The sequence below is a fragment of the Neovison vison genome, chromosome 5 (assembly GCF_020171115.1).
Source record: "Neovison vison isolate M4711 chromosome 5, ASM_NN_V1, whole genome shotgun sequence".
Classification (NCBI taxonomy): domain Eukaryota; kingdom Metazoa; phylum Chordata; class Mammalia; order Carnivora; family Mustelidae; genus Neogale; species Neogale vison.
The window spans coordinates 17943352-17968143 of NC_058095.1; the positions used below are offsets into that span (position 1 = coordinate 17943352).

The window sequence follows — 24792 nt, forward strand, 5'->3', positions numbered from 1 at the left end:
CGATCCCAGAACGCTGGGATCATGACCTGAGCCGAAGGCAGCCGCTTACCCAACTGAGCCACTCAGGCATCCCTCAAATAGTCATCTCTTAGAGAGCACTCTAAGCCTGCCAGTCACCTTAACACACGCCAAAGAGATGCGCCACAACCATGGAATACAGAAAATCGAAGTGTGACTTTGACTCATTTGGTTCCAAAATAATGAGCGAAGAATTAGCAGAAATTGCCTTCCTGGGGTAAAGGGGGTCCCTACAATGGAAATGGACATAGGCGTTCACGTAAGAATTTTGAAGTCTACACTCTGAAGCTGATCAACTTAAGTCATTAATGACCAACCTGGAGAATATGGAACAAATTAGCAGAAAGACAGAGTCAGGAACAGGGAAGACAAGAAATAAAAAATGTCATTAAAAAAATTTTTTTTTATTTAAGTAGGCTCTATGCTCAATGGGGGTTGGAACTCATGACCCCAAGATCCAGAGTCTTATGCTCCACTGACTGAACCAGCCAGGAGTGCCAAGAAATGTCATTTTTAAAAAAATTTTTATTTATTTATGTGAGAGAAAGAGAAAGAGAGAGAGGGGCACCTGGGTGGCTCAGTGGGTTAAAGCCTCTGCCTTCGGCTCAGGTCATGATCTCAAGGTTCTGGGATAGAGCCCCGCATCAGGCTCTCTGCTCAGCAGGGAGCCTGCTTCCACCTCTCTCTCTGCCTGCCTCTCTGCCTACTTGTGATCTCTCCCTGTCAAGTAAATAAATAAAATCTTAAAATTTCTTTAAAAAAAAAAAAGAAAGAGAGAGAGAGAGCATGAGCGGGGAGAAGGTCAGAGAGAGAAGCAGACCCCCTGCTGAGCAGGGAGCCCAATGTGGGACTCAGTCCTGGGACTCCAGGATCATGACCTGAGCTGAAGGCAGTCTCTTAACCAACTGAGGCACCCCGGTGCTCGAAATGTCATTTTCTTAATGAAGGCCAAGATATTCTAAGTTCAAACACAAAAATCCCATGGGTGCTCTGCTATAAAGTCAGGGCTCTGGGGAGGAGAGAGAAAATGAGCCTCAGTGCTGATTTCTAGAAACAGAATGCAGTACCAGGATGTGTGAGTGGGCGGAAGGGAAGGGCATGCAGACAGACGAGCAGCACCAGCACAGAACTTCCAGAAAACACGACAAGCAGGAAGGGTCCATAACACAGGCCTCCCCTCCACCCTACCGGGTAACAAAATCCACTCAAAGGGACGTGACTGGGGAACAGAAGGCTGTACTGTGGGGGAGTACGAGCTCAGCCACCAGGCCTGGAACAAATGTCAGGGCCACCCAGCTTAACCTGCTGTTCACAGAAGCAGAAACCAAGGCCCAGACACGTGAGGTCAACTGGTCACCAACTAACCAACTGGTGACCAGGGACAAGCCACTAATCTCTAAAAACGTAAACCGTTCCTTCCTGAACACCACGGTCTTGTTTCTGTGGGAATTTTCCGAGTCTCCTCCAAAGCCCAAAGACAGTTTCATCATACAGGGCCCTAAAACAAACTGCTGTGTCTCAGAGGGGCACGTATGAAAGGCCAGGAGCACCTGAGCCCCACTTTATCCAGGAAGCCGCCTCTGGCTACACTCGCTCTCCCTGGTATCTGGCTAAGATTATGATCTCCCAAACGACTGAATATTTTACATAGAATAATGGTTTGCTTCCTACCTTCCCAGTAAGATTAAAAATTTCCTGAGCATAAGGACATCTGATACAGCTGTTTCCTACAGCACCCCCAGCTGCGCCCAGTGCACAGTTAAGAGTTCAACAAATAACGTGCTTGACTGACGCTTTCCCGGCATAATAGACTAAAATAAGACCCTGACAAGCTACAGCCGAAAAGAGGGTCAGCAAAACATCTCCAGTTACGTTTCCACATGACAACTGTGTTAATAATCTGTGAAAAGTGTGGAGGGGCGCATGGGTGGCTCAGTCGTGAAGCGTCTGCCTTCGGCTCAGGTCATGATCCCAGGGTCATAGAGTCTAACATCCGGCTCCCCGCTCAGCAGGAAGCCTGATTCTCCCTCTCCCACTCCCCATGCGTGTGTTCCCTCTCTTGCTCTATCTCTCTGACAAGTAAATAAATAAATAAATAGAATCTTTTAAAAAGAAAAAAGTGAAAACAAGAAAGCTCCACTGAAACTATTTTAAATTGTTCCAAAGTCTTAAATGCAGGCCGCAGGTTTAGTTTTGATTACGAGACCAAAGGAAAGAAATTAAAAAAAAAAAAAGGAGATCCGAAAATAAAATTCACAACTTTTGGTCACTTATTTCCCACCCCCGAAAACTGGAAATTAATTCTTTTGGCTAAAACTCAAAATTTCCAGAGAAACCGATTAAACAAATCCTAGGCTCTAACATCCTTTTGATTCTGCTTTAGCAGATCAGGAAATCCTTCTGCAAATCCATTTACTTATGAGGGGTGAGAGGTTCACCAACAATCCTCCTGGTACTCAGAAGGCCCAAAGAGGTGAATGAGAGGCATATGAGGGTACCAGGGTGGAAACCACATGGTCTGACTCAGTCTCACTGATGAGTGGGAGTGCAGAGTTTGGGGTATTGCTGTAAGTGACCCTGCAGCCACAGCCATACAGAGGATAGGCATGTAAGACTGAAAAGAACAGCAAGTTGTGGGAAGCGATTACAAAAATTGTTTTACTGCCATCCTCTGCCCTTCCTGGGACAGTTGGCCAGAATTCTGAGGGTGAACAAGCCAGTTCCTGCCATAGAGAATAACTGTTTTTTTTTTTTTTTTTAAAGGGGGGGGGATCACAAAGGCTCTGATACACTAAACCATTTAGAATGGGACTGAGACAGAAATGTAAATTCCACATCCTCTGGGTTGCTTTGGTGAGCCACACTGTAACCTGGCAACTCCAAGGTCAAATCGGATGCTGTTCAGAGACCATTTTCAGTAATTTTCTGAGCAATGAATGACTCACTGCTAGCAGAAATTTCACACACCAGAACCTCTGCAAAAGATATCTGTCCACTTAGAAGAGTTTAAAGGGGCCAGCCATCTCCATCACCAACTGGCTCCCTAGTCTGGGAAAGTTCATGGGTTACTGAATGGATCCAAAGGCAGGACTCACACTGCTGCAGGGTTGGGAAGCAAGAAATCAAGGCAGTAAGGAAAAAACATCCAGTAAATTTGGAATGGATCCTCCAGGGTGCCCCAAGGAAGAGGTGGAGACGCAAATCCCAAGCTTCACTACCAAAGCTCAATCAGTCTTCATAAGTGAGGTCTAGGAGATGATCCATGAAAAGGGCTTAGCACAGTGGCCAGCGCATAGTGATAGTAACAACAGACAACATTTATCAAATGCCTGACAAGAGTGTGACCTCCTCAGCTGCCTCTCAAAGTCGCAGCAGGAGAAGCAGTGGAAAAAACTTTCTAAGCAAGTACCGACCCCGTCCAAGAATTTCAGTTTAAGTTTGGTTTGTTTGTTTCGGTGCTCCTAATAGAGCAATAGTCCCAAGAGCACCATCCTTGAGGAGTCAGGAGAGGCGTGCAGGGTACAGCTTTCAAACAAGGTTACAGAGAAGAGCTGAAGAAGCTCCTCCTGAAGTCATTCAAGGGGTGCCTGGGTGGCTCAGTAGGTTGAGCCTCTGCCTTCGGCTCAGGTCATGATCCCGGGGTCCTGGAATTGAGCCCCACGTCGGGTTCTCTGCTCAGCGGGGAGCCTGCTTCCCCTCTCTCTCTGCCTGCCTCTCTGCCTACCTGTGATCTCTGTCTGTCAAATAAATAAATAAAATCTTAAAAAATAAATAAAGTCATTCAATCTGTGGTCCCCAACTCTATGGCCTCTGCAGACCAAGGGTTAAGTGCAGACTTAGTGAAGCTGGGAGATTTTAGAGTGAGCACATCAGTTTAAACAATGTGAAAAATCAGCAAAACTGGTGTGCCAGGAGCAGCATCTCCCTGAAATAGGCTCTCATTTGCTTTTCATTTCTTCTGCTTTCCAGTCTCTTCTCTTTGAAGTGGCTCTTGATTAGTTTCTTTTTTAATTGCCACTTAATTGGGAAATAAAATTAGAACACTTATTTGATATCAGTGATGAGGTTTCTCTTTTCATTTCTGCTTTGATCTAGTTTTGAAAAACCAAAAGCTGAAGGGAGAAATTAAGAAAAAGGGGCAAAAAAGATTTCTTCTTTCCAAGAGCTAGATGCAGCTATAAGCCACCGAATATAAATGTGGAAAGAACCACTCTCGGAGAATCTGATGGATAAAACAAAAAGCAAGTAAGGCTGGCTTTATGGCACTTCCTTTCAAAGAGATCGCTGTTTTCTCTTAAGTTTTTTCATGAGAGATAACAGCTCAGAACTGGCGAGGAAAACTTATAAGAACTCATCTTAACCTGTCCCCATGAAAGCAGGATGGGAAAGAGACATCCTTATCAAAGGGATGACTTACCAGCACCTCAGTGGTATCAATGACATTGAAAAATAAATTCTAAAAGAATCCTAGGAACCAAATAATATAAAAGCCCTTTTCTGTTCCAATCATCCAAATAAACTTTGTCTGTTAACCCAAAACTAAAATCTACTGGCAGCTAGTAAGTAATTTATTCTTTAGTAATGATTCTTGGAAAGCCTTTCACTAAAAACAAAGAAGCAAATTAAAGCATACGGATGGATGGTGAACTGCAGGGGAATACAGCATTAAGATGATCTTAGTCTGGGGGCATGTGGGTGGCTCAGTAGGTTTCTGCTCAGGTCATGATCTCATGGGTCCTGGAACAGAGCTCCACATGGGGCTCTGCGCTCAGCAGGGAGTCTTCTTGGGATTCTCTCTCTGCTTCTCCCGTAATTCTTGTGCACAACCATGCCCACTCACTCTCCCTCTCAAATAAATTAAACCTAATTTATTAACTGTAACTGATGTGTCAGGCAAGTAACTGGGGGAAAAAAAGCCACCTGCCTTTGTTGAGTAGATTAAAAAAATAGTATATAGAAAAACTGTAGAGATGCATACATTAAAAAATACAAACACACAAAATAAAACATACACCTACATTGCACGTATGCATGTACTCATCAAAGTTTATTTAATTATAGTTGTTTCATTAGTGTAAAGTACTGTGAGCCCATCCTGAAAGGAAGGCCTCAGTGAAAGGCCTTGTGAAACCTGGAGGATCCCCAGTTTTTGTAGGTATTTCACAAGAAACTGTAGTAAGGCTCACAATGAGACTGAGTTGGTGTAAGAAAGTATGTGTGTAAGAAAAATCTAACACTCTTTCCCTCAGCAAGGAGAAACTCCGCCAACACTGAACTCTGAATTTTAACATTTGCCATTTGTTCAACCACCAAATACTCACAAAGGCCCATTAAGTGCCAGGCATTTCAAAGCCATGGTCCCTCTACTCAGGCACCTTACAATCAGGTGAGGCAGGGAATGGACACACGTTATTTGATAAAAGCTACAACAAACGAGGTATGTGATAAGACCACAAGCTGGGGAAAGGACAGGAAGATTTGAAGGAAGAACAGGAAGGAGGGGACAGGCTGTATTTCCCATGTTATCTCATTTAATCCCTACAACTGGAGGTTAAGTAACTTTCCCAAGGTTACAGGACAATTAAGTGTCAGAATCAAGCTTTGAACCAAGGTATGAATGAACCCAAAATCCATGCTCTTTAGGCGCCACACTGCTTCCCAAAATCATTTCCTCCAACAATTAATGAGAAAATATTAACTCTACTTCAGATTCTAGGTGCCAGAATTAGCCTGTCCTCTAAGCTAGATCTTCTGTTTTCACCTGTCACCTCCAAACTAATTTACACAGACCTCTAGATTTGGTATATGTGCTGCTGAAGTGAGCACACACACAACTCTAGATTTCGTATGCTGATAAATTTGTTCACCCAGACGATATATAACCATGTACAACAACAACAAAACACTGTCAAAGTTTTTTTTTAAGGTTACCACTTTGTTGTACTATAAATAAAACACAGAACTTTCTGCCAAATAGTTTTGCAAACTGATTCACAGATCATAGGGAATAAAAGCAATTAAAGAGCTATAGATGCTGGTCAAGGTAACAGTTTAGTAGAGAAAAATAAAAGCAACTACACACAGAGCAAAGAAAAAGCTTTACTTTCACTTCTGAAAGGACTTCTGAATTCAACAGCTCTCATCTATTATTAGGATTTCTACTCAGGAGGGCTGCACTTTCCCCTCTTCCTGTTCCTACTTCCTCTTTAAAAGCTCTTCCTTTCTTAGGAATCTCAAACTTCAAGGCTTTTGTTACATGAGATCTGTTGTGAGTTATAGCAAAAAAACACACTCTTATAAAACCAGATCTGACAAACTTCCTTTTCCTCTACATTTTTCTTGTAATTTTTTAAAGCTGCTCAAAGAACATAAAAGCTAGATCTTTTAACCTAAGGATTCATCACAAACAGATTATAAACAACTTAATTAATCCTTTGTTCTTCTACCTCTACAAGATGGTGGAATTTTTTAGTTTATCCAAAGATTTCAACCTTTTACCCTTACCTACAGGCCTACCGCTAATATTCCAAATGACTTCATGACTATGAAAATAGGACTATCACACACACACACACACACACACACACACGCACACGCACACAGAGGCACAAAATCAGACTACCACAGGTTCACCCAAAGTTATATGTCCAAAAAGTCTCTCATAACTTTCCGTTAAAAAACATAGGGACAGAGCTTCAGCACCGGCCACTGTAACAATATGAAGAAAGAAGAATGATAGGGTGTGGCTTACAAGAATGAAAACTGATTTGGAAATAGAACTCAACTCTGAAACGCCTGGTGAATTTCTTCTGTCCAAGCAACAGTTACTAGTAGGCAAGACTCTTGAAGTACAGGAACTGCAATATTAAACCCACTTCTAATCCCTGTCCAAGCTGCACCACCAGTCAATTTCTTGAAGCTTTGAGGTTATTTCACAAAGTTAACAGAACAAAGATCCTGGAAAACCTAATTATATACTGTTCAGGAAACTTATAGATTATCTGGAACAATGGGCACCATATACACCAAACCATTATCATACAGTAATTACACTCTGGGGTTTATAAGGTAAGTATGTATTTTGAGATTCTCCTGTTAGTGACACTTTACAACATAATTATGGTTTGTACAACCTGATATATTTCCTCATTGAAGGTGAGCTGCAGCGAAATATTTTATTATTCGTTTATTGCTAATCACGTTGTTCACACACATCTATAAGTAACGTTCCCTTTGAACTGTACTGTTAGATTGACCCGTGTTGTGCCATCGAAAACCATCGTCCAACATGCTCTTTTCCCTGAACGCGGGTGAAGCACACGAGTGGAACATTACACAGAAGAACTTTTATATAATAAAAGTATTCAATGTCTCCGGCCCTTAATATACTGAGCACCCACCCTGGTAAATGACAAAGACAGCAACCAATCGCCAGGCAGGATACCAATGTCTCAGCCAATTAGAATATGGGGGTGGGGTTACCCTAAGCTCCCGGTGACTTCCCCGCACCCCAGAGACCCAGGTTGTGGGAGACTGGACGGCAATTGGACTCCGAGGATATCGTTACCCCCGGCTGTAGCTGTTGTCCTCCTCGTTCTCGCAATCGCTGCAATGCTCATGGCCGTTTCCGTTCCCTTCCATCATCTGCGGCAGCGGAGGTGCCGGCGGCTTCACTGCTGTCTCACTCTCGTCCGCCATCTTGAGTTGCGAGAACCGGCCTCCGCGCCTCGCTACATAGGGGGTTCCTATTGGACGAGAGGGACTTGCGATATATTCTGGGTTTTGTAGTTTTTGTGTCGAAGGGAGCCGTAACTAGGAACAGCTCATTCTCGCGAAACCGGAACAAAGTGGACTACAATACCCAGAAATCATAAAGGGAGACTGTCCTGGGTGGGGGACCGGCACTACCCGGAAGTCCTGGGCGTTCAGCTGCGTTTCGAGGGAAGAAGGGACCCAAGGTTGGCTGGGCCGAAGCTCCGCGACCGGGCGGCGCGTGGCATACTGGGAATTGTAGTTCGATGCTTGCTTAGGGTTTTGGGATGAGGCGCCAAAATCCAAGGTTTGACCTCAGCCTGCCCTTGCCAGTGCCTGGGCCACAGGTGAGCCGTTATTGGCTGCCGTTAAGGACCGTTACCATTACCGGGTAAGTAATGAGGCCTGAGGCCTGCGGGTGCTTCCCATCGGGAGTCCGAATGCGTCGGGCCTTCTTGCAGAGCCTTGGTTGTAAGAAGCCAGATTGGCTCCTGGCCCTCTTTCCTCCCTCGGGACTCCAGGCGGCCCCGGTCGTCGGGAGTTCGAGGCCTTTTGAGAGACGGGGGATGCGGTGTGTGGAGCACTGATCCTGAGCCAGGAGACCTGACTGCTTAGTTCGGCTTTGCCGCTTCTTGGCCTCCAGCAACTGCTCTCCACGAAGCTCACACCGTTCCTAGGATTCTCCACATGCACTTTTTAATGAGCACTTATATGCCAGAGTCTGGGGTAAGGCTTTTCGTATATTTCATTTGATCCTCTCAACAAACTGAGAAGATGCGTTGTTGTATTATCCCCCTTCGGCACAGACGAAGAAATGTGGCCCACATTGCTTGGTAAACCGCTCCGTCACAGAGCAAGTAAATGCCAAAATCAGTGTACAAATTTGGATCTGTCGGCCCTTCGGCCCTCTGAATTCTCTATCACTACAAAAGTTCCATTGTCTGCTTGAAAATAAGTTATTAGAAAGTAATGGTGACCTCTCAATCTAGTTTTAGCATTGACTCAATGCTTCAGTCCCTTGGGTCTCACCCCAGTGTTTTTGAGTAATTGCATCTGAGGCTTGAGGCCAGCCCCTGAAGACATGGTTCCCATTTCTAGGGATTTCCCATTCAGGTTGGATTGTGGGTTTTACGGGAAGGACATGTTCTTATCCTCAGAGAGCTCCATGGCCAGAAAAAGGAATGATCTTTGCCATTGGGAAACTCTCAACGTGGAAAGAGAGAGAAAGTGGAAAGAAACACTCATATGACTCAGGGAGACAAAACAAAATAGAGCTAAATATTGTCAGTTCTTCGTTTTTCTCAGTGGCAGGCACAGAAGTAAATGTGATCCCAGGGGCGCCTGGGCGGCTCAGTGGGTTAAAGCCTCTGCCTTCCGCTCAGGTAGTGACCCCAGGGTCTTGGGATCGAGCCCCGAATCGGGCTCTCTGCTCAGCAGGAAGCCTGCTTCCCTTCCTCTCTCTCTGCCTGTCTCTCTGCCTACTTGTGATCTCTGTCAAATAAATAAATAAAATCTTAAAAAAAAAAAAAATGTGATCCCAAACAGCAGATAATCCCCAGTCATTTATATCGGACTTTATAAGGGAAGGACATCCACTCAGACTGAGTGCTGTCACCACACTCATCTCTCCAGGACCAAGACGCTGTCCGTATGATTTATTCTGTGCAGTTGCATGCCAGAGGAAGACGCCAGAGATGATGATGGTAAAGCCGTATATGTATGTGTTAGATGGATTTGATTTCTAAATGTTTGGCTTGTAGGTCATGTGACCTTATAAAGTAGGTAGGGAAGGGGACTTGAGAAAATTGAGCTTGCAGCAAAACAACCACCACTACCTCACAATGATACTTAGTAGCAGAACCAGAACCCGCATCTGGTATTCTAATTCCCAACCCTGTATTTTCTTTTCTCACAGATAAGCAGAGGTTGAACAAAAGCTAATGAAACATGACCAGGGCAGAGTGATTACAGGGTCCACTGTGAAACCCTGCCATTCTTGCGGTTCAGAGCTTAAGAAAGACGCTGCCTTGTATTTTACTCCAAACTGAGCAGTTTTTGCTCAGTGGAGATCCTTTCTGGGAGGTAGACGGGCAATGTGACTGTCATGTCCAAGCTCAGAATGTAAGTCCCAGTCCAAAGTTCTGGAATCCAGCACCTCTGAGAATTTCAGAGTTCAAAGGTACCTGAAAGGCAGTTATTCCCCCTCTGCTAGGATCTTTCAAATTAGAATGCTCACTTAGATTTTGTAGAATCTGTTATTTCTCTGTAATAAAATGTGTTATATTTTTAAAAGAAGTTGAGTGTATGTGTTCCTTTTTTTAAAATGACTACTGAAAACTTGAATATTGCCACGTGTGATTTTGGAATGTAAGTTTACTTTTGAGTTTATTATCACGTTGGGACAGTTTCCTAAATTAGGTTTGTGGATAGTGTCCTGGAATTCCGAGAGTTCTCATATTTGTTCCTCCCCGTTACCCCCTCCGCCCCCTTTAACAGAGAGCCTTCTTTTTTTTTTAAGATTTTATTTGTTTATTTGACAGACAGAGATCACAAGTAGACAGAGAGGCAGGCAGAGAGAGAGAGAGAGGGAAGCAGGCTCCCTGCTGAGCAGAGACTCGATCCCAGGACCCTGAGATCATGACCTGAACCGAAGGCAGCGGCTTAACCCACTGAGCCACCCAGGCGCCCCGAGAGCCTTCTACTTTCAGACAGTTCTTATTGATGGAAGGTTGGCCAAGTTCAGCCTTCTGGAGTTAAATGGAAGCTTATGATCCTGTGTCTCTCTACATAATTATTACATATTCTTCCATTAATATCTGGTTCCCTGAAATTCTTTTTTCCAAGGTAAACTTTCTCAGCTTCCTGAGTGCCTCATCACATTAAAATAGCAGGATTTTCCCACCTAACCCTGCTGGCTCTTTCTATCCTCCCCATTCTGGCAGAAACACTCTACAAAGGCAGGGAGGTACAGCAGAGCCCAAAGGGTGGCTGAGGAATGTGCCTGTGAAACCCTGCAGATTCTAGAGTTTACTCCTACTGTGGATACCTCTGCTATCCCTTCACAGTTGTTACTGGAGACAGAAGACTATAGTGATTAAGAGAACATACTTCAGAGTCTAACTCTCTGGGTTCTAAGTTCTAAAAAATAAAAAAAAATTATTTTTTATTAACATATAATGTATTATTAGCCCCAGGGGTACAGGTCTGTGACTCTACCGCTGCCTGATGAGTGACCTTAGACAAGTCACTTTACCTCTCTGAGCCTCAATGTCCTCACTTATGAGACGATGCAGGCAAAACACTTAGTGAAGTGTCTGTATCTACTAAATCATTATATCTCTTCCCAGGAAGTCAGCATTCCCTGTGATGATCAAAGGAAAACTTTCTCACGATGTCCATCACAGATCAAGGCCCTTGCTCTACTCCCAGCTTATCAGAGATCTATTTCTTCTAATGGGCCTAGGAAAGCATGAACCAGGTTGTGGTTCATTTTTCCAACACCTTGGGGGCACTCACCATATGCCAGGCTCCACGGCAGGAACTAGAGAATGAGGGACAGAACAACACAGTCGTTCACTCCACACGTTGGTAGCTACACAGACCGACTGTTACGGTACAGTGTGTGAGAGAGTGGGAACATCAAATGCAGCTCAACCTGGGGGCCCCCTTAGCCTGGGGAAAGAGGTTCTGGAAGAAAAGATGGCTGAGCTGAGTTTTCAAAGGGGAGCCAGACAAATGGGGCAGGGGGTAGGGGCGAGTCCAGCTGCCTAAGAGTGGGTGCTCTTGAGGTCCCACAGCAAGAATTATATGAGCATTTTGGAGACTGAGACGAGAGGCAGTCAGGAGTCAGACCAGGAAGGGATGTGGAGGCCATGCTGAGGGGATCGGACTTTATCCTGAGGACTCTTGAAAGCTGCTGAAAGATTTTTAGTTGGAGAGAGGATGAAATTTTTTAATTTAATTTTTTTTTAATTTTTAGTTTTTTATTAACGTATAATGTATTATTTGCCCCAGGGGTACAGGTCTGTGAATCTTCAGGCTTACACACTTCACAGCACTCACCATAGCACATACCCTCCCCAATGTCCATAACCCATCCACCCTCTCCCTCCCCGCCTCCGCCCAGCAACCCTCAGTTTGTTTTGTGAGATTAAGAGTCTCATGGTTTGTCTCCCTCCCGATCCCATCTTGTTTCATTTTTTTCCTTCCCTACCCCCCACCCCCCTCACGTTGCCTCTGAAATGAGGATGAAATTTTTGTCATTAAAAGATCATACTAGGGGGCGCCTGGGTGGCTCAGTGGGTTAAGCCGCTGCCTTCGGCTCAGGTCATGATCTCAGGGTCCTGGGATTGAGTCCCGCATCGGGTTCTCTGCTCGGCAGGGAGCCTGCTTCCCTCTCTCTCTCTGCCTGCCTCTCCATCTACTTGTGATTTCTCTCTGTAAATAAATAAATAAAATCTTTAAAAAAAAAAAAAAAAAAAAGGTCATACTAGGGCAGCAGCCTGGCTGTCCTAAGGAAGAGCGTTTTTCTCTGAGGAACGGGGCTAGTGTGCTCAAGTTGTGAATAAGGGGTGATCTCGGGCAGCTTCCTGTCTCCCCTGGAACTCACTTTCAGGAAGGGTACCCTTCCTTCCTATGATAGCTCCTGACACATGGGTCTGGAATGCAGTGGGTCCAGCATTCTGTGGCTTAAATCTGTGGGATTTAAAGTGTGCCAGCCATTCCCTGCTCAGTGAAGTTGGGAAAACCAGGTTTTGAAAACCAGGTTTTGTGCAATTTGAAAAAATAACAAGGCCTGACTGGGTATGATTAAATGAGCTGGAGAGATAAGTTAACTGAAGTTTGGGGTGGGGCGGGGGGGTTGCAGATCTTTGGGTCACCATTGTTAGAAAGGAGAAAAGCAGACTTTGAACTTGGCCTTGGAGGCAACTTAATTGCCAGATCCTCGGTTATAATTTCTGGGGGCCATGTGGACCTACCCCTGAGCTGGCTCACAGGTGTGGTTTTACTTTTTTGTTTGTGCGGTTGTACAGTTTGCAACCATTTTCTCCTGTGTTCCATGAAGGCAGGGAATTTGTTGGATTTTCCTTTATCCTTTGGGCCAGCACAGAGTGGGCCCTCAATATTTGTTGGACTACTTAATGTGTGAATGAATAGTGAGAAGGAAGGGTTAAAGGCTTCAGGTGTGGAAACATTACAGGGAAAGGGCAGAGGCAGGAACAGGCAGTATGGTGACCCATTGTGTTTGTATAGTGTTTATTGCTCACAGAATGTGCTAGCATACTGTTTCTTTGATCCCCACCATCAAATGTCTCGCCTGACACTGTGCAATGAACAGGGCAGGTGTTACTCCCATTTTACCATGAGAAAACAAGAAGTTCAGCGATGAGTCTGAAGTTTCAGTGCTACTTAGTCTGAATTTAGACTTGAACCTGGTGTTTTAACACTAAGTCTGGTGCAAATAACTATATCACTTTTTTTCTTGGCCTTCCCCAAGGGAGAACATATGGTGAGACACATGTCTAGAGGGGTGATTGGGGCCAGGTCACAGAAGGCCTTAAGTTTCAGAAGGCCTTAAGTTTCAGGGTAAAAAGTTTGGACTTTATCTTTCACCTGGTGACAACCTATGGGAGGTTGTTTTTTTTTCCCCCTGAAGCTGTTTAATAAAGGATAAATATTAATGGTATTTGTAAGGTGCGGTATAAATTTAATTGCATATTAATATTTATTTAAAATAAACATACGGAAAGTTAGTTTAATTTTAAGAACCAAGAGTCAAAGACCAAGGAGTCAAAAGAGTCATCCCTCTCGGACTCAGAGGGTGGCTCATTAAACAACTTGAAGCAGCACCATATTCCGTGTATCGTGCTTAATGCCGAGGACACAGCGGTGACTGAGATGCAGGTCATTGTCAGGATGAAGTGAGACCATGTAAGCAGCTAGAGCCAGTTTATTATTGCTATCCTGAATAAAAGAGAATATGTGTTGGAATCGAGAAAGCCCTTAATGGCATCAGCTCCAAACCACCAAGGCAGAACTTCAGTTCCAAGGATGTACTTGGGTTTAGGGCCCTGTGGCATCCTTCAGCCTTTCCTCTGGGATCATCCCAGCAGAGATGCAGGGCAGAGTTGCAGCTCCTATAGGCCCACTGGACCACAAGGATGCCTACTTAAAAGACAAGGCCCCAGAAAAAAAAAAAAAAAAAAAAAAGACAAGGCCCCGGCCTGTACACTAGTGCTCCCAATACCGTAAGACAGTGTGTGGTAAAAGCAGGATCATCTGCAGGGTTTTCCTAACAATATGCCCCAAGAAGAGGTTGCTAATTTGAGAGAGGGGAAGGTGTATTCCTATCCCTGTTATTGCCATGGCAGCCACGGTTGGGAGTTGTGTATCCCTCTGATGTGGACAGGAGTAGGGACAAGGTTCAGAACCACAAAGCTAGGTTATCTGTAAATTGTTTGATGCAAAAAGGAAACAGGACTGTTAGATCTGGCCTTATGGAATGGGAATTGGAATTGGTCTGCATGATCCCGCAGGTTAGAAGTAGGGGAGATACTGTATTATCTAAGGAAAGACTTTCTTACTGTCAGGACTGGACTTCAAATTTGGACAGCATGAAGCTCTCTTGATAAACAGTTCCCGGGGCACCTGGGTGGTTCAGTGGTTAAGCCTCTGCCTTTGGCTCAGGTCATGATCCCAGGGTCCTGGGACTGAGCCCTGCATCAGGCGCTCTGCTCTGGGGGAAGTCTGCTTCTCCCTCTCCCACTCCCCCTGCTTGTGTTCCCTCTCTCACTGTGTTTCTCTGTCAAATAAATAAATAAAATTTTTTTAAAAAATAGTAAAGTAAAACAGTTCCCTGACACTGAGCATGGCCAAGCTTAGATGCCAGATGTAGAGGAGATTCAAATGCTGGATTGGCATTTGGACCAAATGGGCCCTTTGATGATGAAATGCAAGTCTATTTATTGGGTGATGGCAGCCAGTGGTGTTGACATGAAGAGGAAAGGTTTCAGGGACTGGAGTGGTCAGAGAAAGATGTTGAATTACTTCTTCAATGTATCTGACCCCTACTGTGCTAGGCACTGTTCCAGGCACTGGGGATATTCCTGGTGAAGACAGACAAGATTCCTACCTTAACGGCGCCTGGGTGGCTCAGTGGGTTAAGCCTCTGCTTTGGGCTCAGATCACGATCTCAGGGTTCTGGGATGGAGCCCATGGGGCTCTCTGCTCAGCAGGGAGCCTGCTTCCTCCTCTCTCTCTGCCTGCCTCTACTTGTGATCTCCGTCAAATAAACAAAATCTTTTTTTTTTTAAGATTTTATTTATTTATTTGACAGATAGAGATCACAAGTAGGCAAAGAGGCAGGCAGAGACAGAGAGGAGGAAGCAGGCTCCCCGCTGAGCAGAGAGCCCGATGTGGGGCTCGATCCCAGGACCCTGGGATCATGACCTGAGCCAAAGGCAGAGGCTTTAACCCACTGAGCCACCCAGGTGCCCCAAATAAATAAAATCTTAAAAAATTAATAAAATAAAAAGGAAGCAGAAACCAGAGGTATTTAGGGAGAGGGCAAGGAAGCAGGGTAAGGACCACCTGCTATATATGAGGCACCGTTAGAGGTTATGTATTTCTCATGCTTTCAACAAACAGCCTAGTCGCCATTTATCCCCACTTTTAATAGCGGACACGGGGTGAGAGGCTAAGTGACTTGCAGGGCTTGCCCAGACAGAATGAGCTCTACAGCCAACTGACACTGTAAGAGAGCAAACGGATTAACTTCCGAGAATCAGTTGCCTCCTGTGTGAAACGCGGACGGTGTCAGTATCCACCTGTGAAAATTCAATGAGCTGACGCCTACACAGTGCTCTTAGGACCTGTTGGGCTGGAGGCGCTCAGTTACCTGCCGTAGCCATCGCCAGGGGCCGCACAGCTGGAGGTGGCCAAAGCCTGAGTTTGAAGCTAGGACTTTCCTAGGTTTTTTGTTTGTTTTTCTTTTTTCCCTCGGCGGGGAGGGCTCTGGCTCGGAAGGGGGAACCACCCGCGATGTCCACCTTGCCCAGCGCAGAGGACCGCGCGGCTTCCCGCCCACGCTTCCCGCCGGCCGGACGTCCGGTCCACGTGCGCGCGCTCCCGAGACCCCGCCCGCCCGCCGGGAGCCCCCCAGTAAGCGCCGCAGAGATTGGGCGAGCGGCGGCGGCCCAGGCAGGGTCAGAGGCGTCGGGTACGTAGCGCGCCGCGCGGGCGCGTGGAAACGGCCCGGCGCACGGTGGGGGGAGTGGAACGGACGGTGGCGCCGGGAGTTTGGCGCCCCGAGACTGCTCGGTCCCAGAGGGCTGGGTCCACCCCCGGGGCCCCGGGGCCCCGCGTCGCGGCGTTGGGCCTGGCTCTGGGGCGCTCCGAAGCCCGCCCGAGGCGCCCCGGTGGCTCTGCGCGGTGGTACGGGCAGTGCGCGCCTTGTTTTATCAAAGCTCGGCTACAGTCTGTTGAGCAGATACTATGTAGCAGCCCCTGCGTCGAACGCTTTGGCGTCCCTGGCTCATTGCCTTGACAGCAGCCCTGCTACGCAAGGTGTTGTTTCCCCTGTTTTACAGCTGTGGAAATGGACAAAGGTTTACGACTAGAATTGCGGCAGAAATTGTGGGTTCAAACGCAGGTTCAGTCCAAAGCCGCTATGCTTCAGAACTTTGTGGTCAGGTCTGTTTTATTTTTGTATTCAGCGTCTGTCCTTTCCAGTTTTATGAAGCTGCGTACCTTTCCAACTCCCAGTTTGCTCATCTGTTACCCATCTCGTAGGGTAGATTAAAAGGGTACTGCTGTTTGGCTGAGTGATCAAGATGATCACTCTTTCAGACAGGGCTTGGCCTCCACTTTCCTTTTTCCCTGGAGGCTGGACTGGTTATCGAGTTTTAGGGAAGACCGCCCCCCCCCCCCGCCTCCCACCAGGCCTGGGTGACAGCATTGAGATTCCCACTCACCCTCTAGTAAAGAGGCGCCCTGGCCCCTACTTTTCTTCCTTCCCCAGGTTCCCAAATGGAGACATTGACACCTCTGTCATTGAGTTTGCCTATGATGTTTTATTTCTCCCTTAATTATGGGAAAATTATCACCTGAGTGAACATTGACATTAAGTCCTAATTTTAAAGATGGGGAAATTGAAGCCTTTGAATATAGGTCTTCGGGGATGGGGAGTGTTTTGCGGGGCGGGGAGCGGGGAGAGTGGTGGCTGATACTTACCAGAATAAATCAGATGGATTTGGCTGGATGCGGACCTAGGTCTTGGGCAATACTAGAGCTCTTGACTGATGAATAGAAAGGAGACAGGCCGGTTGGGGTGGTTTTGTCTTCGAAGGGCCATAAATTCCCACCGGATCCTCTTCGGTCTTGTGCAAGGTCTGAATCTGTCCTCCCAAGTAATACATTTAAAGAGTTCAGATCCTTTCTTGGTGCCTTGCCTTAGGAGAAAATAGGGCTGGTAACTGAAGGCAGGTAAGCAGTGAACTTTGGTTTGTTTTCAAAACTATCCACGGGCATGTTTTTAGATAGTTAAAAATTTTCTCTGATATTTGCAAAGGTTATGATTTCTGGTAATTGTAAATATTAGACACTTTAAAAATGAAACTTTTATATTAGTCATGTAAATCTACAATGGAATTTCAATACCATAGTGATTTGATTTCTCTTATCCTTTAAAAAAAATTACAAACCAGTTTAACCTTTGAAATTTTGCATTGCTGTTGTTCCTCCAACTTCTATTTCTACCTAATTTCCTCCCCAGAATTTTTTTCTAGTATGATACATTTTATGCTCTAAAGCCTTTCATTTGTCGTCCTACTTATCTGCAACAAACAACAAAAAAAAACTAAAACATTGTGAAAATTGTCTTGTGGTCATAATATTAAATAATTTCTCCTGGATTGAGTTTTTATCATTGTAAAATATACAATTGATCAAAACACCTGTTTTTTGATCAATTGTTAAATGTAAGTTTAATTTGAAATGCTTTTCTTAATAAGTTAAGTGGAACTTTTAACAGTTCATGTGTGTATGTAAAGTTCATGTATGTTTGCTAGAATGAGCAGAGCTTTAATTTGTGATGAGTAGTGCTGAAAAAGTTGGTTCATATAAGTACGTAGGACTTGAAGGCATTTTGTTGTGGTAACATTACTCAGTTCCTTGAACATCCTCTGATCAGGTTATGGGCCCAAAAACCCCACAGTGATCTGTCATTAAAATCAATTATTTATTTATTTTTAAAGACCCTATTTATTTATTTTTTTTGACAGAGACACAGCAAGAGAGGGAACAGAAGCAGGGGGAGTGGGAGAAGCAGAAGCAAGCTCCCTGCTGAGCAAGGAGCCCGATGTGAGGCTTGATCCCTGGACCCTGGGATCATGACCTGAGCCCAAGGCAGATGCCTAATGACTGAGCCAACCCAGGCGCCCCTGAAATCAATTATTAATGACCTTCTAGTACACAGTTCTTTCAGGTCCCACTTGAACCTTATTCAAAGATTTGGACATCACCTGACTCAGCAGAAGCATTGGTTACGCAGTCACTGTAGGCAGGCACTTCGTCAGCATGAACACTGATGGTTCCAAGTGCCCCTTGGTGGTGCCAGGGGAATTTTGCACTAGGGACAGTACACCTTAATAAGAGTTTGGCCTGGGTGGGTAGTTGTGCCTTTCTTTGAAACCTGGGAGATGGGGCAGGGTAAAGGGAGACTTAGGAAAGGAGAGGATGGAGGCATGTTCCAAAGCTGGTCTGTTCCCATTGGTAGAGGCTGTGGGCATAAGGACAGCAATTTTGAGTATGATACATTTTATGTATTTTATGTTAATATGTATTCCTGCTACACTGTGCCTCTTTGCCCCTTGGAAGATCTTTAAGCATTCCCCAGGCGTCCTGGATCTACCATGCACAAATATCTTCTTTTTTTTTCTTTTTGAGATTTTATTTATTTATTTGACAGAGAGACAGCGAGAGAGGGAACACAAGCAGGGTGAGTGGGAGAAGAAGAAGCAGGCTTCCCAGTGAGCAGGGAGCCCGATGGAGGGCTCCATCCCAGGACCCCAGGATCACAACCTGAGCCGAAGGCAGACACTTAACGACTGAGCCACCCAGGCGCCCCACAAATATCTGACTTCTTTTAGCTTTAATTTCCTCACCTTTAGAATGGGCATAAACCAAAGAACTGAATTCACTGGGTAGTTTTACTAGTCAGACGGGATGAGGGACATCCCTGGCACATGGACAATGCTCAGATCGTGGGCGGCTACTCTTTTTTTTTTTTTTTTAAGATTTTATTTATTCATGAGAACCAGAGGCTGAGGGAGAAGCAGGCTCCCCGTGGAGCAAGAAGCCCAATGTGGAACTCGATCCCACCTGGGATCACAAACTGAGCTGAAGACAGACAATTAATTAACTCACTGAGCCACCAAGGCACCCCCCCCCCTTTTTTTAAGATTTTATTTATTTTAGAGAGTGAGGGTGCGCAAGTGCTTGTGTGAGCAGGGGTGCAGTGGGGGAGGGAGGGGAAGAAGGAAAGAGCCCCAAGCAGACTCTGTAGAGTGCATTGAGCCGCAAGTACACCCCCGCTACATGTGCGCGCGCGCACACACACACACACAACAGGGTTCCATCCCTCTACCTGCGCCCATGACCCCAGCCGAAACCCAGAATCAGCTGGCCACTTAACTGGCTGAGCCACCCCAGCAGCTATTTATTATTCTCTAGTGTCCCCCGTCCTGGAAACCTCGCTTTCCTAGCCACTCTCTGCCTCAGTTTCCTCATCTGTGAGTCCAAGATATTGTCATCCCAGAAAGGTAGGAGGGGGAAGTGATGTGGAAAAGGTTTTGTGGTTCTCATGGTAGGTTTTCTGAAGCAGATATGCTGTTATTTTAAAATAGTTCATTTTGAGGGTCGCCTGGATGGCTCAGTTGGCTAAACGTCTGACTTCAGTTCAGGTCATGATCTCAGGGTCCTGGGATTGAGCCCCTGTTGAGCTCCCTGCTGTTAAGCCCTTCATCAAGCTCTGTGTTCAGCAGGAAGTCTACTTCTCCCTCCCATCCCCTTTTACACATTCCCTCTCTCTCTTAAATAAAATCTTTAAAAGTAATAAAAACTAAAATAGTTAATATGAAGTTCCCGCTTTCCTATGAGCTGGACATTTTTCTGCATGCTTTGTGTATTCATTCGACGGATGTTTTTGAGGGCCTTCTGCTTGTCAGGCCCTGTTTTCAGTCCCTTGGATACAGTAGAGCCCAGATTCTGGGGCGAGGCATGTTACAGTAGATGAACACGTGGATTCCTAATGTGTCATGTAGTGATAAGTTGGTAAGCGCTATGAAGAAAAGTGGAACCGTGAGGAGACTAGAGAGTGTAATGAGGGCGCTATCTTATACATTCGGGACAGCCTCTGATAGGGTGATGGTCGGACGGAGGAGGGTGTAAGCCATGCAGCCCTGTGGGGGAAGAGCTTTCCGTGTGGAAGGACCAGCATATCCACAAACCCAAGGTGGGAGTACACTTGACATAGTCAAGGAGCAGCAAGGCGACCAGTGTGCCTGGAGGGCTGATTTTAAGGGGGAGAGTGGTAGGAGGTGCCGGGAACAGAGTTGCCTGCATCCATTGTGGAGCCCCTGTAGGACCCTGTAAGGATTTGGCTTGTGCTCTACGTGAGAGAGGAACCATTGGAGGGTTTTGAGCAGAGGCGTGAAATTATTGGATTTGCATTTTTAAAGGCTCGCACTGGCTGCTATATCACGAGCAGACAGTTGGGGATCAAGGGTGACAGCAAGAAAGCTCAGATGCTACTGCAAATCCAGGAGCAAGACTGGTGGTGGAAGGACTGAGCGGGATCTCCCTGGGCTGTGAAGGTAGCTGGGAGCACAGCCAGCAGGGGGCGCTAGTGGGTGGGATGAAGATTGTGAGCGAGGAGCCAGGAGGACACCCAAGTTTTTGGCTTGAGCAACTGAGAGGGTGAAGATGCCCTTTGGGGAAGTGGAGTAGCTTGCAATGACTGAGACATGTCACACACTGCGTGGGGGAAGAGGAGGTGACTGTGATACATGTCACCTCATTCAATCCTGACAAAACCCATGAGTCGTCATTATTAATCACATTTTGTATGCAAGGAACGAAGCCTCAATGCTAAAGTTGCGCAAGGCCACACAGCTGGTTAAGGACAGAGCTGAGATCCCAGCTGAGCCCTCTGTAACTCTGAAGCCTCTGAGAGCTGGCATTGCCTGTGATCCTTCTGCCTGAGCACCGGCACAGTAGTCCAGCGCAGACAGCCTCGCTGGTGACCCGTAAACACTCCCGAACTGATGGGTTATGCTTGGAGAGTGCTTGAGAAGAGTGACTTGTTCCCTCCCCTTCCCTTGCTGTTGGCAGGGGAGAAGGGAGACGGCCAATACCTTCTCTTGTGGCTTCCTCCAGGTAATTGGCAGTTTGGAGGAGGTAGTGACTTAATAGGCCTAGCAGACAAGAACTTAGACTGAGGTTTAAACCGCAGTCTCTCCCCAGTAATGAAAGATTAGGAGGGGGAAACCATAGATAAAAATAGCACTTATTAGTTAACTGGAAAACAATATATTTTTGCAGCCACTGGTTCCACGAGAAAATAATTGGGTCCCAAGGCAGGGAATGACTCGTTTTCATGAATGATTATATTGATCATTGGAGCAAAATGGATACATCCCCTCTGGAAAGCAGTTCGAAGGAGAAGCGTCTGGCAGGTCAGGCATGTCCAGTGAGAAATCCTGGGAGGCTGCAGGAGGAGGAAAGGAGGCTGCAAGCTAATGAGGGAGCCAGGTCCTGGCCTCTGGCACAGGCAGGTAGGGGCTGTTGATTGGGAGATGCAAAGCAACAGAGTAAGTTGCTTCCATGGTAAGTCCTGAGAGCTCTCCCCAGGGAGGAAAGAGTGTCCATTCAGGTATCAGTTTCTTATTCTGTTTAACCCATGGGGTGTTTTGTTTGTTTCCTCCCCACCCCCAACCCAGAGGGATATACTGTCCTCAGGTAACATGTTCTCATGGAAAAGGGAGCAGGCTAGGAGGTTGGTTCCAGCCTCCCCCTTGCCACTGACAGGAGATGTGACCCCAAGGTTTTTCTGTCCCCTTCCATAGTATGGGCTTATTCAGTTCATTCTATAAAAAGCTTTCAAACACTTTCTTAGAACTAATAGGGAACATTGGTGAGTGCTAGGCAGAAGTGTATGTCAGGCACTTAGAATGAAACACTCGATGTGTATGAAGTCTTTTACTCTTCACAGCGACTCAGGGTAGGTGCCATTAGCTCCATTTCACGGATGAAGAAACTGAGTCAACGGAAGTCTAAGTAAGTAACTTGACCTGTATCACTCACCTGGTACGGGATGGATACTGGATGCCATGTTAGATGCCGGAGACAAAGCGTTGGAAAGGGCATTGCTCATGGCCTAGTGGAGCTTATCTTATTTAACATGTTGAAAATAGTCTCACAACCATGATGGGTACAGGTAAGGAAAAGAATGGCACAGAGAGAGGTCAGGGGCCTGATTCGAGTGGGGGGATGGACAAGGCTGCTCTGAGTGGAGCTGTGATGTGATGTGCCTTCTTGCTGCTTTCAGGTCCTCACTTTAGACCTCCTGGGTCCTAATTTAAGATGATGACCACCCCCAGGGCGCCTCAGTGGCCCAGTCGGTTAAACGTCTGACTCTTGGTTTCAGCTCAGGTCATGATCTCAGGGTCATGAGATCAAGTCCCGGGTTGGGCTCTGTGCTGAGCACAGAGCCTGCTGGAGATTCTCTGCCTCTCCCACTACCCCTTCCTGCCCACTGGTGTGCATGCTCGCTCTCTCTCTCTCTCTAATAAATAAATTAAATCTTAAAAAAAAAAAAAGACAATGACCCTCGTTGCTCTTGCTCCTCACCAACATCATACATATTGTAAGTTTATTTTTTCTGCCCTTGCCCCCCGCCGCCCCCCACCAACCTCCCACAGTAGACTGGGAGGCTTTGCTTGGAGGGGGCAGGCCCTCTTGTCTTGAGCAGGGCCTGGTTCCTGATTGGCTGAAGAAATGAATGCAGAATAAACCCAGGGGAGTTAGCCGGGAAGTGAGCCGGGTGGCAGGGGAACAGAGACTGAATATTCAGGGACAGAAAGCAGGTGTGCAAGGCATGGATCAGGTTCCTTGACAGGGGGGTGAGGGGGGTAGAGGGGTCGAAGGTGGGCAGGTTACATGGGGGCCCAGAGGCTTCTGTGAGAGTCTAGGAGGATAGGAGGAGAGGGAAGAAGGCAAAGAAGGTTTTTAAGCAGGAGAGTGACAGGATCGGAAGTCCACTTGAAGCCATGACCTTGGGCATCTTGGGAGAAGCCAGACAGGAGTTGGAGGGGGTCACTGCAGAGGTCTAGGTGCAGGGGATGGGACTTAGGTTTGGAGGGTGGGCCTAGTGGAATTGGGACTAGGACAGACAGCAAGGGGCGGCAGGGTTTTGTGTCTGGAGACCCATGAAGCAGCCTACTCTCATTTTTCCCTGTGAGACACCAGCAGAGAAGATTTCAAGAGAGACTTTTTTTTTTAAGATTTTTTTTTTTTTAGAAGAATTTATTTGACAGAGAGAAACCACAAGTAGGCAGAGAGACAGGCAGAGAGGGAGGGGGAAGCAGGCTCCCTGCTGAGCAGAGAGCTTGATGCAGGGCTTGATCCCAGAACCCTGCGATCATGACCTGAGCCAAAGGCAGAGGCTTAACCCTCTGAACCACCCAGGCGCCGAAAGATTTTATTTAAGTAATCTCTACACCCACCATGGGGCTCAGACTCACAATCCCGAGACCAAGAGTCGCACACTCCACTGACCGATCCAGCCAGGCGCCCCAAGACTATTCTTCCTTGAATGCTCTTTCTTTGTCTTCTCTGGGCTGTTGGGGCCCAAGAGGTGAAAAATGAAAGGCGGTTTAGGGCAACTCCCAAGATGGAACACCCCCCCCCCACCATTTACAGAACACAGCAAAATTCGCTCCTCAATTCACAGACTACAGACCCCACCTCTGTGACTCAAGTCCCGACCCCCTTTCTTTTTTTTTAAGATTTTATTTATTTATTTGACAGACAGAGAGCACAAATAGGCAGAGAAGCAGGCAGAGAGAGGAGGAAGCAGGCTCCCTGCTGAGCAGAGAGCCCAATGCGGGGCTTGATCCCAGGACCCTGAGATCATGACCTGAGCCAAAGGCAGAGGCTTTAACCCACTGAGCGACCCAGGTGCCCCAACCAAGCCTTTTCTTTACACCCTGCTGTCTTTCCCCCAGACAGGGAGAATGAGGAAGAAAGGACTTGGATGTGGCTCCCCTGGGCTTGGAGGTCCGCCTTGGCCGATGCAGCCAGGCCTGGGATCCTTTCCCGGAATCCAGCTCCCATTTCTCTTGTGCGGGGCATTTGCTTTCTCTGTTACCATGGGACTTGGTGTCTCCTTCCTCCTCCGGCCAAGTGGCTCTGGGAACATCTTTTGGTATTGGGGAGGAGGATTCCCGGGCCACTAGAGGCCTCATCACTCCTTGGTCCCCCAGGTGAACATCTCCTGACAGCTCTGGGAAGTGCCACACCACAAAAGGGAGGAAGAAAGCCCCAGTTAGCATCAGGCCCTTGCTCACAGGTGTGGAGACTGAGGGCCAGACGAGGGGAAGGGGCAGGCATTTGGGGGATCAGCTTTTTGTCATTTATGGAGTGCTCTCCATCCTGGGCCAGGTCGATGAGGAGGCTCCCACTGCCACACAGAATGCAGAGAGACTGGGACCCGGGCTTCCTGACTTACGGTCTATAACCTTCCATTTTATTTTTTATTATTTTTAAAAAGCTTTTATTTATTTGACACAGAGCGAGCACAAGTAGGGGGAGCAGCAGGCAGAGGGAGAGCGAGAAGCAGGCTTCCCGCCAAGCAGGGAGCCTGATGAGGGGCTTGATCCCAGGACCCTGGGATTATGACCTGAGCCGGAGGCAAACGACTGAGCCACCCACCCAGGTGCCCCTAACCTTCCATTGTAGCAGCGG

The 24792-nt window shown here is 46.7% G+C and overlaps 2 protein-coding genes across 7 annotated transcripts in view; one reads left to right on the forward strand and one right to left on the reverse strand.

Moving 5' to 3' along the window:
- The window catches only part of NMT1 (N-myristoyltransferase 1), a 30136-nt gene extending 22383 nt beyond the window's left edge, over positions 1-7753 (reverse strand). The window contains exon 1 of the mRNA XM_044247736.1: positions 7586-7753. Within this exon, the coding sequence (XP_044103671.1) occupies positions 7586-7716 (131 nt within the window). The 5' untranslated portion in view covers positions 7717-7753. The remainder of the gene's footprint in view (positions 1-7585) is intronic.
- Positions 7754-8045: 292 nt separating this feature from the next.
- Positions 8046-24792, forward strand: part of DCAKD (dephospho-CoA kinase domain containing) — a 28460-nt gene continuing 11713 nt past the window's right edge. For 2 of the 6 annotated variants that reach the window (XM_044247740.1, XM_044247742.1), the window contains exon 1: positions 16318-16461. The gene's annotated coding sequence lies outside the window, so the exon portion shown is untranslated. Of the gene's footprint in view, positions 8162-8284; positions 8497-15917; positions 15989-16317; positions 16462-24792 lie in introns of those variants that run through there. The other 4 variants (XM_044247739.1, XM_044247741.1, XM_044247737.1 and 1 more) reach the window with 4 other exon arrangements.